The 15,534-nt window shown below is 40.4% G+C and overlaps 1 protein-coding gene across 7 annotated transcripts in view; it reads left to right on the top strand.

Moving 5' to 3' along the window:
• The window catches only part of TTC7A (tetratricopeptide repeat domain 7A), a 161,067-nt gene that overhangs the window by 102,729 nt on the left and 42,804 nt on the right, over positions 1-15,534 (top strand). For all 7 annotated transcript variants that reach the window (XM_052684050.1, XM_052682452.1, XM_052681689.1 and 4 more), the window contains 3 exons: positions 4,203-4,319; positions 7,366-7,463; positions 12,172-12,306. In XM_052684050.1, coding sequence (XP_052540010.1) covers positions 4,203-4,319; positions 7,366-7,463; positions 12,172-12,306 — 350 coding nt within the window. The remainder of the gene's footprint in view (positions 1-4,202; positions 4,320-7,365; positions 7,464-12,171; positions 12,307-15,534) is intronic.

Raw genomic sequence — 15,534 nt, 5'->3', positions numbered from 1 at the left:
AAATCCACAGCTTCATTGCTTTATTGGATACCCCCTACTTGTTCAATTAAAACAACACAGACTGCTTTTATTTCTTATTTTCTTCACACTATTTGTGATTTTATAAGTCTGTCATCTCTTCTCCCAGTCTCTTTTCCAGGCTGAGAAGGCCACTTACTTCCATGCACCAAAAGCATTCCCAAACTTTCATAATTCACCTCATCTTCTCCATCCTCTACCTAGATCTGTTAAATCAATCTGTGTTCTGTATCCCCTTGTAGCCTCCTTTTGCATCTGCTACCTTAATGGGGAGGAAGCAGATTCAGAGAGTTCAGTGCTGGGGGAGCATTGTTGGGCCACCTACCCACTCAGGTCATGGCATCCCCCAGGTTTTCATTGGAGCTGGAATGGTATATTTCTTTGTTTTTCTGTACGGAAAAGGACCGTACGTAATGCTGAGAGGTAAGGGAGGGTAAGCTAGGCTGTGCTTCCCAGTGGCACTTGCTGTACCAACACCCCATTAATCTGTCACTGGATAAACTGCATTTGCTGTCCTCAGAGCTGTGACCAGGACTCTGGTTTCTTTCTCCAGGCATAAGGCTGTAAACACACACAAACAGACATGCACATGCATCCTGTCATTTAATGAAGGACGCACGCAGGCTGCAAACATTAGTTGCAGAGGTTCAGTATCTTCATTCTAAGGTCGATAATTGTCTCCACAAATTGGGACGTAGTACTGCTGTGCTTGGTGACAGAGTTTTGTTTGTCTGTTTTTCCTTTGTATGCAGATTCAGAATAAGTCAGCAGTTGTGTGTGTAGGTGGGCAAAGTCTAGGTCAATAAAGAAAGACTTTGGGAAATTATGGCCTTGATCTGGTAAATCTCAGAGACGTTGATTAATTAACTTCATTAATTGACAAGCTCTGATGAACTGAAAGGGCTAAAAGCAGCCGGTGAATGACAAAACATGTAGATAAGTGATAACATAATGCTCATTATTTCTAATTCAGTCTCTCAAGCTCAAAATCAGTGGAATGTGGTGTTGTTTGTATTTGTATCGATTCTCGCTTGTGATGTAGTAGAACAAAGAGATCCCATTGTGGTGCTGTAAAAAATGCATCATTACTACATTTAAAACTAAAAACTCCATTTTAAAGAAGCTTTAAGAACTCTTAATTAACCATTTAATAAATTTACTGTATTTTTAGAGCATCTGCAAAGTCAGTAGGTTATTATTAGACATAGCATCTCACAACTTCATCCACATTTATAATATGGTATAATAGTGAAACCTAATTTTTCAAGCTTTGCAAATGAATTTATCTAAACAAAGTCAGCTATATACAGATTTTAATTTGAGCTAATGTTGCTGCGATTGATCAGTATGTTTACTTGTGGCAGTTACTTGACCTTATGGCAGGGGAACAGAGACTTTTGATACTGTCCACGTAAGTGTTAGAAGAAAGCCTGTGTTGAGAGGGAACTTAGAGTCCAGTATCAAGAGAGTAAGCACTGGTTATTTTCCACTGTTGCTGTTCCTGAAATTGCACACATTACAAGAATGACTTGGGGTTTTTTTCCTCTCTTTTCCTATGATTACTTACCTGTAATTTATGTATTTACTTTAGTTCAAATCTCTGTTTTCATTTTCAGAGGCTAACAGAATTAACAATGACTATATTGATAATCTTAGGGCTATTTTTAGATGTGGAATCTCTTTAAGAGTCTGCTCTGTTTAATATTACAAGCATCATATGAAAGTACAGTAAAATGATACTAAGAAAATACAATAAAGTGAGATCTTTTGCGGATCTTTTGTTTATGCACTTGAGAGCTGTGTGCAGACACTGATACAACATGATACCCGTTAGATTTATTTGTTGCAAGAGTGCTATCTCTGTAATAAAATGATAAACTTGAGGTAAAAATGATACTGTGCCATCTACTTCATTGGTCTCTCTGTATTTTTATTTATCTAATTTTACTGTCACAAAACTTACTAGGAGCTGAGAAATGCAAACAACATATAACATATATAATGCAATGATTTTCTTTCCAGCTTGCAACTGTCATGTTGAATTCCATTGTTTACTACTGTTGTCAGTACAGCCTGAATCCTTTTGCCACTTATGTTCTTCCTGTTTGCCTTTTGATTTTGTTCATTATATTATTGCTTGATAGCATGAACAGCAGTGTTCCAGAGTCTCATTACCACAACAGTTAACTATGCATGGTATTTCTAAGATCTGCTAATGTTACATTGCAGTGACGCTTGCAAAGATTGTGTTATTTCTTTGTTATTTTTTTTTAACCTTTGTGTGCCTATGTCTTACAACTGATGATAATATTCTGCTGAGACATTGTTATGTTTTTGTTAGGGATTTGCTCTTTTCCTGTATTTCATTAGTTGTTCTTACTCTTCAGATAGAATTTTGCATCTTCATCCAAAGAAGTTGATATGTAGTCACTGTAAAAGCAGCAGAATGATGGAAAAAAAGAATGTAATATTCACCTTCATAATGCTTAATTACAATATTTAAGTATACTGTGTAGTGATTTTGTGTGCGGATAACTAAACTATCTATATCCATACAGGTATGAAATGAAGGAGGAACACTGTTAATGTATCCCTTCTGCATAGTAGTTTGACTGTTAACAGATTATTCATTCTTATATGTTCTATTTGATTAGTATTAAGAGTGTTATCCTTTAGCATCCATGAGCGTGGTGTTGTTTGGGGATATAATACGAGTATTTTCTTCTCAAGGCCCTCTGGTCTCCTTGACCACTACTCTTCTGCTGCAATGGATGTCATACATTGGTTATGAAGGTCTTTCACCTTGAAAGTTTGGATGGTTTAAAAATATTCTGCACTTGTAAAATAACATCGATAGTTCATGGTAGTAGGTGCTTGGACTGGTAGAATATTTTTCGGAAGTGAATTGCCAAAAGGGCAGTGAGTGATGGTGCAGGTCCATTCCTCCGCTGAACAGACTCCAAAGAATCTAACTTGTGAGCCTCTCCATCAAGCCCATAGCTTCAATTTGTGTAATACCATTGCCTTCCAGAAGTTACCCTGTCTTGCTGAAAAAACTTTAAAGAATGTACTCTATACACAACGTAGATGCTGCAAAGGTTATTTGCTTTCATAATTGCATGTTTGCATTTACTCACCATCTTCATTTGATAAGTTTCAGCTTCCAACAAAACCTTGAATCTTCTGATTTTCTGTTAGATCTAAACCTCACTATTAAGTACATTTTCTCCATTGCAGGCTGAAGCAAAATATTTTCTCTGCTGTTTCTTGGTTAAACTAAATCAACTAAGCTTCTTGAGCCTCTGATGAACTACATTTTGGGGGGCTCAGTGCACTAGTATAACCATTTTCTGAACCTCATCCAATTTGAGTTGCAGGTGAGAACTAGACACTGGATACTATTGTAGTATGTGTCTTGCTGATGCTGTGAACAGGAATAAGAAATTTTTTTTACATGTTTGTAAAAGACAGTGTTAAAAGCCATTCTAGCAGCAAGTGGTGAGTTGTGTCATTACTGAATGTGTCTTCTAACCTGAGGTTGACCTAATTCTGCTGAATTCCCATGGTCTGTGCAAGTGTGTATTCTCTAGGTACAAGAACAGTAGCTGTTCTTACACTATGTAGTACAAAAACATACCAGGGCTATCAGCTGTCTTGCCTAGGGGCACAAGATGATGCCAGGTGGAGTGAAGAGGAAATATTTCTTTCCTGTGAGGCATTACGTAATTGTTTAAGTATATTAGGTGCTTTGGATTTTTCCCAAACATATTGTCTGATATTTATTATGTAAGTCATTGTCACAGGAGGATGGCAGACTGAAAAAGCATTCTGGTTTCTGTGTTTTGCCAGTTCCTTTTTATTTTGTTTTTAATGCTGTCCACAATAAAATGAGATTCAATGTATGCTTCACCTTGTTGGCATTGTAACACGTTGCTTTTAACATGTCCTGCCAACTTTGTGATATAGATCTGACTGCAGCTGAGGAATACTGGTAATCCTCTCATCTCCTTGTCGGGAACTAAAGTTGAGCCAAATTAAATGTTTTGTGTTCCAGTGTTTTCTTTTAGAACTGGACATACTAAGAAAGCAAAATTGCTGGCTGCCAGAATCTTACTAGAGTGATACTGATTTTCAACATTTATGAGGTGCTAATAAAACAGAAGTTGTTCTTTTTCATCTTGCAGCTTGCTCTTCACCAAAGTGAAGCTGGAATGGATTCATAAAGGACCTGAGGAGGCTCTGGTGACATGCAGACGTATGTTGCAGATGTGGCAGATGGCTTATAGTGTTTTACAGCACAGGTAGGCTTTCTCCACTGTCCAGCTGTTCACAGTGGGGATGTAGCTATCTTCTTTAATTGTCCAGACACTTAAATTACTTTGTGAAAGGGATAATAAGTAATAATAATATTCAAACAAGCAACAGAAGTAGATTTTTAGCCACGATTAAAAAAAAAAAAAAAAAAAAAAAAAAAAAAGAATTTGAGTAGTGCTGAAAGAGGTCATAGTTATGTTCTCTTTCTGTCATCTGCTTCCCCTCCAGAAAAGATAAGAGTTTAGAAAGTGTGAAGGTTGACAGTTTGAATTTTCTTCCTTCTCTCTTCCCTTGGTTATTTTCACAGTCGTCATACCAATGTACAGTCCTTCCCCCCTTGGAAATATCCCAACACTATACTTACCTCTCACTTGTAATGTTTGTAGAGGTTGTGTCTGATGGAAAATACAACATGCTTGACAGCAACGGTCATGGCACCCAGTTGATAAAGAAGTTTTATTGTTCCCCTGTTTGTGAGTACATTTACACAGGCTTTATAAACACCAGAATGGTGGTACAGAATGATGCATGTCTAGGTACAAGCTGTCCTTAAAGGATTCTTAGTAATTCCGTGTTGGTTTAGCTAATGAGCAGCAGACCACACACTACATATATTTACACAGCACTAGAAATAGTCTCTTACATGCTGGAATCATTGATTTCCATAGCCTTAGTGTCTTTAGCTGATGATTCAATCTTGTATTTTTCACATGAATAATCTTTACACTCATGAGTCGTCCTCGTGAAGGTGATCAAATCCACACTGAACATGTAGAACTGGATGTGACTTACTGTTGCAAGCTGGGGGGGGTTGCAATCTTGAGACTGAAAAGGGACTGAGTTGGAGAACAGACAAATACTTCAAGCATTTGGATTGTATTTGGATCTCAAGCTGTGCTTTGGCTGTTATGTTTAAAAGACCAAGATGTGACAGCTTTAGGGGCTTTTGATAAGCTTTAGTCATAGAAGCCTAAACAAAACAAATTGCTCTGCTTTTGCTTTTAGGACCTCTAATGTGTATTTCATTGCTATTCCCAGTAGTATTTTTTGGCTTTCTCAAAAAAATGCTTCAGAAAACATCTTGTATTAGGAAATAGTGCTCGAAAAGTAGCAGAAATTAACTTGGTACCTGCAGTTTTTGACTGGATTTAGTGCTGCAGGAAGTACCTTTTTTAATGCAAATTGCAGCACTATCAGCTAACAAATATTTAAAATATTCTGGGTTGGGCTTTCAAAGGAACTGAAGGGGAATTCTTATCAGTGGGACTTGGAGGCAGCCATTTGTTAGGGCCTCTTGGAAAAGAAAAGCCTGTTTTTATATGATGTTGAGAGCTGTTACACTCGAAACTCTTTACTAGTTCAATCAGTAGCTAATCACCCACAGTTAAATTGCAGTTCAGTTGCGTTTGGTTGTATTGTTTGGCCCTGGTTTCTCAGCTGCACAATCTTACCGTAACTTTGTCAGTCTACACAGTCTTCTAGGTAGGGCCCAGTACTTTCTCCCTACTTTCTCCCCTGGCAGGTATTTATGTACCATGCTAAGTGCCTGTCCTTTCTGTAGTAATCTAATGCCTAAATCAGTGTTCGGCCCTGTGCCTAAACACTGACCTCACGGTGACTGCTGCATCAAAGCACCATGTTAGTAATATTATAAAGCAAAGCTGGCAGGTTTGCACATACCTCTGCTGTTCCACCAGCATCCTCCAGCCAAGGCAATGACACTTGTGCCTGTGATGGCTGAGCAAGACAGAGGTGCAGGACTAAGCATTGAATTCTCCCTTCTATCTTTCACCGCATAATAATTTCAAATGGGACATCAGTCTGGAAACCAGTATGTAAAACGGGGAGGCCTAGTCAAGGCCAGACTTAGATGAGCAGTCAGTCGCCGAGAATTCATGGTCCACTAACAAAAACTGTAATGTTTGATCCCTAAGCCTAGTAAGAGGTTAATTAGCTATTATAAATGCGATTACCAGTATGACAAATGACAGTAAGTGGCTTTCAGTCCTAGACTGTTTGTTGGCAAGGGCAAGATTTGGTTTATCTTCTGCTGTTGTTTTTTGTGATTACAGCACAATCGTATTTAAAGCCAAATCCCAATCCCAAGGTAATTCTTCTGCTGGATTAATACAAATTCAAGGGAATCCTATGCAGTCTGTACCATAGGGCTAATTAAACTGGCAGACTGGGCATCCACAGCAATCACGATTCTGTGACAGCTCCTTTCCTGGAAGGAACATTATCCAAAAGCTGAGCTACAGGGCTTGGAAGTGTGCCAGTAAAAATAGCCAGGGCAGTCACTTTTCCTTTTGATATTTTGTCTCTTAATGGATGGTGAGAGGAGATATCATCACCATCCGTCTGGTCCTAGAGAGGTGGCAGTCCTTTGGTGACAGGAAGGCTCAGGAGATCAACACTAAGTGATTATCATTAGATACAGGGTTATTATTATTTTGGCGTTCCTCTTTTGAAGAGCTGCTGTGTAAGAACAGAAGTCTAGAAGAGAAGCAGACCAAATAGGCTTCCCTTCATAAAGTGGTACTATGTGGTAGCTTTTATCTTCTTTCTCTGTTGAAATAGAACAAAAGTGAGAGAGGAGATAATCTTCTTGAAATAAAGGAGTTTGGAAAGTGGTTGGTCTGTTTCAAAAGGATTAGAGCAGCACACTCACGAATCCAACTTCTACAGAAAATCCCAAGGGGCAGTGGTTCTTCTGTATGCGGGACATGGGTAGTTGGCCTTTTCTTATTTGGTTTTTTAACTGGCAACACATTGCCCATCCAGTAGTTGTCAAAGATTGCAGCAGTCAAATAAACTGAAAGCAGCACACAAACTGGAGCCCTTGCTGGTCGTGGTTTTTCAGTGACCGAATTTCTCATCCATTGCTGGGTAGGTGGTGTTAGAATGACATATTCAAGAAACACCTGAAGTTTTCAGTTCCAGGAGACAGTTAGGTGAGATTATTGCCTGCTTCGAGGAGAACATTGTCTCCCTGCTGAAAGGTGGCCAGATAACAGTTTTGTTTCTTTACAGTGGCTCTGAGAAAGGAAGTAGTGTGACCGAAACACCAGTGATCAAAAAGCATAACGGACTTCATCTCACGCTCCCGGATGCTCATGATAATGATTCTGGTGAGGAAATGATCTGTGCTTTCTCATCTTAAATACATCAGCTTTCTGCGCATGTGCATGTAGAGAAACACTTAGGAGGGGAAATTCTTACTTTTGAAAACATATTTTGAGTGAGTCTCGTGCTTTCAGGTTAGGGAATTAATGATTGTTCGAGAACTGGTAAAACTGATGTCATGTCCTCAGTGCATACAGCTGAAGAGGATGACAAGTTCTTATTCCATATGTGGCTTTTATTAAATCAAATGTGTTCAAACATGTGGAAGAACTTCTTTACATAATAGCGATTGGAGCACTGGAACAGGTTGCCCAGGGAGATTGTAGAGTCTCCATCTCTGGAGATATTAGAGACCCTTCTGGACATCTACCCATGCAACTTACTGAAGGGTACCTGCTTTAGCAGGGGTGTTGGACTCAGTGATCTCTTGAGGTCTCTTCCATCGCCTGCCATTCTGTAGTTCTGTGTGTTTAACCCCCGTTTATATTCATCAGTGGTTTAAAAAGCATTACAAGGGTAAGTCTTGAGCCTGCAAACACTCAAGCATCAAAACATTAGTCAGTGTGTCTGCTCTTTTGTTCACAGTGTCAAGCCCTGAGGGTTTGTATTTATGACATTGTAATCTTCCTGGTTCTATACGCATATATTTATGTAATTCTTAATCTGTTTATTTCCTTTCCCTTGTAATATCCTTTGCTGCGATATGTTTCTATATTTTGTGTAAGTCTGTTTTCTCATTGTATGTGTGAATCACTTTTTTGTAGTTCTTTAGATTACTGAAAGAGAAAAGACCAAATTCAACACAGATGGATGAAGAGAGTTTATCTAATGAATAAGGAATGAATAAGTGCTGCTTGGCATATTAAAAGTGATGGAAAAGGGAGCAAATGTGAATGTTTTCTGGTGGTTGGTGCAAAATCATTTGAGACTGTAATCACTTGAAGATTTACAGAAGCATCCCTTATGATCCCTGATGCCGGGCAGACAAATCAGCCTTCACTCCCTGGGTTATCTCCTCTACAGTACTGTCCTGGAGGCAGCAGCTGGGCACATGTCCCAGTTGGGGGCCCTTTTGGAGGAAGCAGGAGGTGAGGCAGCAGAGCGCTGCTCCAGCCGCGCTCTCCCCTCGTGCCTCCCAGCGCTGCAGCAGAAGGGAGGGAGGAGGCCTGGTGCTGGCAGCCTGCAGCAGGCTCCAGTTTCCGGCATGCAGCCTCCAGGGAGCGTGCGGCAGTATCACTGCAGTGCACAGTGCTCTGTGATCCCCGTGACCGAAGGGAGATTACTGCAGCTGGGTCTGACACCGGCCTCCCCCTCCTCGGTTAGGTCACAATGAGATTATTTGCTGTGCTAGAATTTTAGGTTTCCTGCCAGGAAGATTAATTCCTCTTTATTTTCTTCATCTTCCCCTAACTGAAGCAGCGTTCCTAACTAAATTCACTGGTATCAGTCAGCTGTCTTGCTATTTCATTCTTTTTGTGATTTAGTCTTATCTAATAATGTTCTTGCCTCAAGTGATTTAGGCTGGGGAATTCTACATTTCTTATAAGACCAGTAAATCTATGGAGGTGCATTCCTATTCTCATAGTAGTTTTTCCATAAATGTAAAATATTTAACTTAGTCCTTCTTGGTCTTATAACAGTGCTGCAGCAAAATTATTTAGGTATGTTTTTGCAGGGTTTCTATGTGGAGCTCATCATGATGAAAAATTTTTTTTAATCATTTCTTTCAAAAAATGTGTAGAGGGCTTTGTTGTAAAACGCAAAGTTTATATTCTGTCTGGTGGAGCTGTTAAAAAGACAAAGAAAATGCACTAAAATAACAAATTGAGGTGCTGTCTTCTTATGCCAACATTTGCATGTATTTTCAGGCTTGACATTTAAGTTCTGTGAGACAGGTTTTGTGGGTTTTTTTTAGCCTATAAAGTTCTACATTCCTTTAGGAATAGGCATTCTGAGCCAGAAGCTATTGCTTCTGGCTCTGGAAGCATTCCTTGGCCTGAGGTCACTGGTATATGCACCTGAGGGTCAGGTCTGTGGCTAGATGCCTTTTGTCTATAAAGGCCAAGCCAGCAAAGTCCTGCCCTTAAAGGGTTTATTGGAGCCTTCCTACAAGGGCTTGCGGAAGTGAGAAGAAATAGCAGTAGCAAACTGCTACTGTTTGGATTTGGGCTGGAATGGAGCCTTTCCATGTACGTGTGTACTGAGAGCAAGAACATATCTGTCTGAGACTGTGCAGGGCTGGGGACAGATCAGCTGATCACTGCCTGGTGTGGCTTGCTTCCTTGTTTAGGCTGGAATGGAAAAGAAATATCAAACGACTGCAACATGAAAAGGAAGCCCAAGTTACTTAGCAATTTACAGCAGAGGCTCTTTGCATATAACTGCCAAAGGCAGTAAATTGCTAAGTAACTCAAGTTCCCTTTTTAAGGCTGCACAGGCTGAAGCACACACAGCAGTGGACAAAGATCAGTGTCACACTGCAGGCTCTCTGCCTTCAGCAGCTACCTGCCTGGCTAAGAGGGAGAGGAGAAGCTAGCCTGTGCTTCTTCAAGTTCCTCATAGTGATGTTCTTTAAAGCCTTATTTGTGAGGAAAGGATGTTTCATTAAACCTGAAATGGCTGTTCAGCCCTGCAGCAACACATGAACCTGTCCAAAATGCAGAGTTCCCTCATAGTGACATCATCCCCATGCATTGACTTGCAAGGAAAAGAGGATTTCCCCAAGCGGATGTGAATAAGGCACAGCCCATCTGCCCACTCACTGCAGTCAGAACAGCATTAGGTATAGGTGCTGCACAGCTCTAGAAAGCCTCTCTGAAAGAGGACAGCCTTGGCAGAGGAATGTAATGCTGAATGTTGCTTTTAAAGCAACCACTCTGATCAGGAATGCTAATACAAGAATCTGCTTAGGCTGACTACCAAGTCCACGAAGCCCATGCAGTTTGAATTTGACCATGTGAATCTGCCCTAAACAGCATCAATAATTGTTCACATGGCAATTTTCATGTTGCCTCTCTGCTGGGGATGAGTGCCTGTTTGTTTTCCCTGCATTAAACAACCTCATTCTGCCTGCGAGTTCCTGGGAGCCCTTTTGCAGTGAAACTTCTTCTAAGTGGAGGGAGAGAGATGAGCAGGAGTGGACACGGCAGAGGGAGGAATTCCATACAGTGAAACAGGCAGAAGAAGAGTGATCTGTTAAATAAATTGTTACAATAAATTCTCCATACAATGTGGAATGACTTTTACGCTACTATTGTAGCCATAATTACTGCATTACTGCACTGTCATCTCTTGGAACATTAGGTCAGGAATGTCTTTGAAAATATGCAGGAATGTTAAAAATGCATTTAGGAGGAGCACATCTGCATTTTGCAAGGGAGCTGTGGGAGGCGTCTGTGCTGAGCGCTGGGGAGCTGTTTTGAAGTTCTGCTGCTGGAAATGAATGACATTGGTTAGCAGTGAGATAACAGGACAAGCGTTTCCCGTGGCAGTTTGAGGCAATTGTGGTCTCTCCATAGAGAGTATGCTCTCAGAGGCTTTGGCTTGTATAAAAGCTGTGGGCAGTGTTCTGCCCAGTCTGCATAGTCTTTGCAGAGGAGCATGGGGTGCACAGAGGCCTGGAAAAACTGGAGAGGGCTGAAGCTGAAGCACATCTTGACAGCTGACCATCACCTATGGGGGGCCATGGTGTCAGCAGGCCTCTGTGCTGGATCTTTCTTCAAAAGACTGCTTAACGTATATATCCCGTAACAGGCTTTTGCACTTCTTTCCCATGCTCAGAGCTACCACAGCTTCTCCAAATACCTGTTACTGTGCTCTTTCTGGAAGGCTGCTGTGAGAGAACATGGCAGCCCAAGTGCTTTAGTCACAACAACTCTCTAGAGAAAGAGCTTATTAACCTGAAAATCACATTAAACCTATATATACTAAAATATGTAGTTCTCAAAACTTCACGAAGCCAGCTCTGGAGTCTCATTTCATAGCTGCATGCTTTGTGACTATCCTCTTGGTAGTCCTGCAAAAGGGTGGCTCACCAGTAAACGACTGCATATTGCACTTGAGAATATGGTTTCTGTTTGTACCTTCTTTCTGGAATCACCTTTTGATGTGATGTTTTGTTCCCTGAGCTGTGGGTGTGAATCCTTTGTTCTTACATAAATGTTACAGCACATGCTAAAGGTTAATGTAGTCGAAGCACTGAACTCTCTGCTCCCTGAGGTTAAGTGAAAAACCACGCTGTCTCTAAACCAACAGGACAGTATTGATGTCACTTGAAATCTGCGTTCTTTGAATGCTGCTGACCTACTCTGTAGCTCTGTACTAGCATTTTACATTAGTGAGCCACGTTCTGCAGTTGTATAGTGATGGTATGCTTATAAAACAGGTTACTAATAAATATTCTTGAGAAATAATTTGATGATAGAATTCAACTATCCAAATGAGCAAAATACAGTTGCTTCCTCAATGAAGCTGATAAGCAGACTTTCATAAAATTACTGTCTCTTGATTCACTTGCTTGAGGTGCAGCCCTTGGGTAATACAGTCTTTTCAATAAAATAACCTTTTATAGGGCATATTTCTCCAGTTCAGAATTCAGTGTAAGTCTTACGACACAAAACGGGCTTTCGAGAAGACAATCAGACCTGCCTAGCTAATGAGCCAAATATGCTGAAGTATAGAATACACTGCTATTCTTGTTTGTTTGGTCCGTAGGATCACAGCGAGCCTCTTCCCTTGCCGCATCAAGAATGGAACAAGCCATATCTGAAATAACAATGCGGAGCAGCATGATGAAGCAAGGACCTATGCAGCTGTGGACAACTCTTGAACAAATCTGGCTACAAGCTGGTAAGTTTTGGCATTCATGGACAACCTGGAATTCCTTCACTTTCCAGTGGTGAATAAGATGACATGGGTATTAAAGGAATAGTTAAAATCAGGGCTGTTTCAACACCTTACACCAACAGTAAATTTGCCCATCTATCCCACTTGGTTTTTGAAATACTGCTTGGTTAAATGTTAACAAATAAAATGTTGGAGTAATGTGATTTTTCTGCTCACCTCTATTTTTCCGTAACACAGAAAACTTCAAGTATAACTAAAATATGTTTCTAAATGAGGAGAGGAAGCAGTTCTTCATTAAGAAATGTCATTTGATAGTAGCAATTAGTTTCATTTTGCTGAACATGATTGGGCAAACAACCCATTACATGTTATTTAGGCTGACAGCATTCCAGTTTTTCCTGAGTTTTAAGTGAAAATTATTAAACAAGAAAAAGTCCTCCACTCATCTTATTCTTGGCTGCTTGAATCTCCCAAGGACTTGAAAGATTTGCACATCACTTTGAAACACATTGTAGCAAAGCTCAGGTAGGGAAAGGAGAATATTGAGAAGGAACTCTACCCAGTGGTGACATCCAAACTCATGAAGGAGTTTTATTCAGGGCCCTTGGTGAGGAGGAGAGTTGCACAGCACATTCTACCATTTGCATTTCAGGACTGGTAAAAGGAGTTCTGACCCTGCAGTCTTGCTTTTAAGAGACACGGTTTTTCTTCCACCATTGTGAGCCTGAAATAACGTGAAATAAAGTTCTGTGATTACTTCTTAGATGTCTCTGCTACCACATGCAACAAGAAAAAAAGCAGAGCACACCAGAACGTTGCTGATAATTTACTGTTACGTATGCAGAACTTGTCAAATTCTATCAATTATCTACAATTGACAATTTTTGCATAAAACCTGGTAGTCTCACGCTATTTCTCAGCAAAGACTTTTATAGCTGTTTTTATGGGGCTCTTTTCTATCAAACCAGACCTCAATTCTGGTTCAAAATATGTGACATTCTGTTTGCTACAATCTGGCTAATTGTTAAGAAAAAAAGAACTTACCTAATGGAATGCGTCATCCTTTAAGTTAATCACGTGTTATTTGCTTAGGATTTCACTGCTGTACTATGGTCCTCAAAATCACTAGCAGAGTTTTCTTTTATTCCATTTATGCTTCTGATTTAAGGCTGAAGAAGAGGCTGGTGGGATTGGAAAAAAAAAAAAAAAAAAAAAAAAGGAGTTTATTGTGGTGAGAAGTCAGGTGTCTGTTGTCCATCATCCTGCAGAGAGCTGGAGGCAGTTCTTATTTTTACTGCTGTGTGAAAAGACAAAAGTAATAAAGGCCTAGTGCTTGCTGTGACCTCGCTGTGAATTGCTACAATTACTTTTCAGCGTGCCTTCCTCAGAGATGTTAATTCTTTTAGGCAGAAATTATAAGCTGTAACTTTTCTGTCCTGTTGGCTTATTTTAAACTTTGTTTTTCTTCATATTTAATTTAACTGGATTTGAAATAGGATCAATGTTTTGACAGTATATATTGTGACTGCTTTGAGATTTCATTACTGAGACCAGTTACTGTTACGGATGCATCTTTGTGGTCTTGGTGGGCTTAGTGACTCAAATAGCCCAAAAAAGCATCACTGGCCCTCTGTGTCAAAATCTCTCCCATCAGGAAGGAGAGGAAGACAGGAATAGTTACAAGGTAATAACTTCCAAAATAGAAATATTTTGTAAACAACAGCTAAGGTCATCACATGCTCTTGTGCTACAGCTCACCACAAAATTAACAGCTGTGGAAAGCAACAAGCAATTAGCATAACCTTCTGATGCCTGCATCTGGACTCACTTCATGTTTATGAAAGAGCCACATCAGTGTGCTGTAGATTTCTATCAGGTTTAGCTGGGACTTGTCCTTTTTCAGTCAATGACTCATCTTGTGACTCTAGGCAAGTTGCCTAGCTTTTTTATACCTCAGTTTCCTATCTGTAAATGGAGGGAAATGTTTGTTTGCCTTTGGGAAAAGACTTGCATGCTGCTGTTTTTACCATTATTAACACTTTAACCTTTCTAGTGCTAATCATAAATCTCCAGATAAATCGTTACCCTCATACTACAGTAAATTAATAACAAAGCATCTATCTTTCTCAGATACAGGGAGGATGCAGCTGGTCATGTGTCTGTGTGCGGGTGTGGTGTGGATGCAGAGCACCAGGCTGTGAGCCTGTCAGTCTGGGTTCCATCAAAGCCATTCCAGGTCCCATACCTCTTCATATCCCAGGGCATGAAAGCTGATGAATCCAGGCAGAGTTCTCTGGGCCTTCACTGAAGAGAGCTGCTCTAAGCAAACTATCCTACATATATGTGAGGCTAGTTTTGCAGTCCTCAGCAGCCAGATTCCACTAAGGAGCTAGTGCACAGCAGCGCTAGTGTGTGGTAGTCATCAGATGGTGCCAGTATAGGGGAATGGTTACAGCATCACCATCTACCCTTTGCTGCAGTAGGAGTTCAGGGCCAGCATGCCTTTTGCACAAGCATCTTCAGTCTCTTGCAACTGGGGAACTTTTGTTTGTCTCCTGATTCATCTCTTATTTAGCACATTCTGTAATTAGTGCACGAGAACATTTGCAGTTAGCAGCTACTGAAGGCAAGGCTGTCAATTCTGCCCAAATAATGACTTTTTTGTGCTGTGCTAAAAGTACTTGTGTATAAGTGGGCATAGACCTGTGGTTTTCATCTGCAATTTTTCTGGGTTTATGAACAGCCACATAGAAAATAATAAAGCAGCAGCTTTGAAAGTGCAACTGCAAAGCCTGCATGTGCTGCACCATTGTTTTTTGCTTTTCCCTGCAGCGGTGTTTCATGAACTTCATCTTGGCCATTTGGCAAGCTAACTTCTTGTAGCTTCTGGTAAGCATCCAAATCGATGCATCTATGGTCTCTAGAACAAGTCCTCTTCTTCTTTTTCACACATCCACATAAAACTAAATTGTCACTGTTTATCTTATGTCTACCCATCTCTTGTAGGACCAGTGGGGAGTGCAATGATCCCATCTGCATCAGGGAACTTAACACATTTCTTTAGAGGGCTTCCATACCTTCCTGTCCCCTGCAGGCAGCCACAGTTGGCTTTGGAAGAGTAAGGGGTCTGTTGTCTTCAGAGGCAACAGAGGTGGACTTGGAGAGGTGTGCTTTGGGAAATACTACAAGGCATGCTGTTTTCAAGTATTCTTCAGCAAGGACTGTGATTAA

This window comes from Tympanuchus pallidicinctus, unplaced genomic scaffold, assembly GCF_026119805.1.
Source record: "Tympanuchus pallidicinctus isolate F22 unplaced genomic scaffold, pur_lepc_1.0 scaffold1, whole genome shotgun sequence".
Lineage (NCBI taxonomy): Eukaryota > Metazoa > Chordata > Aves > Galliformes > Phasianidae > Tympanuchus > Tympanuchus pallidicinctus.
Note: the sequence above shows the minus strand (reverse complement) of the source record. Positions and strands in the feature narration are given on the sequence as shown.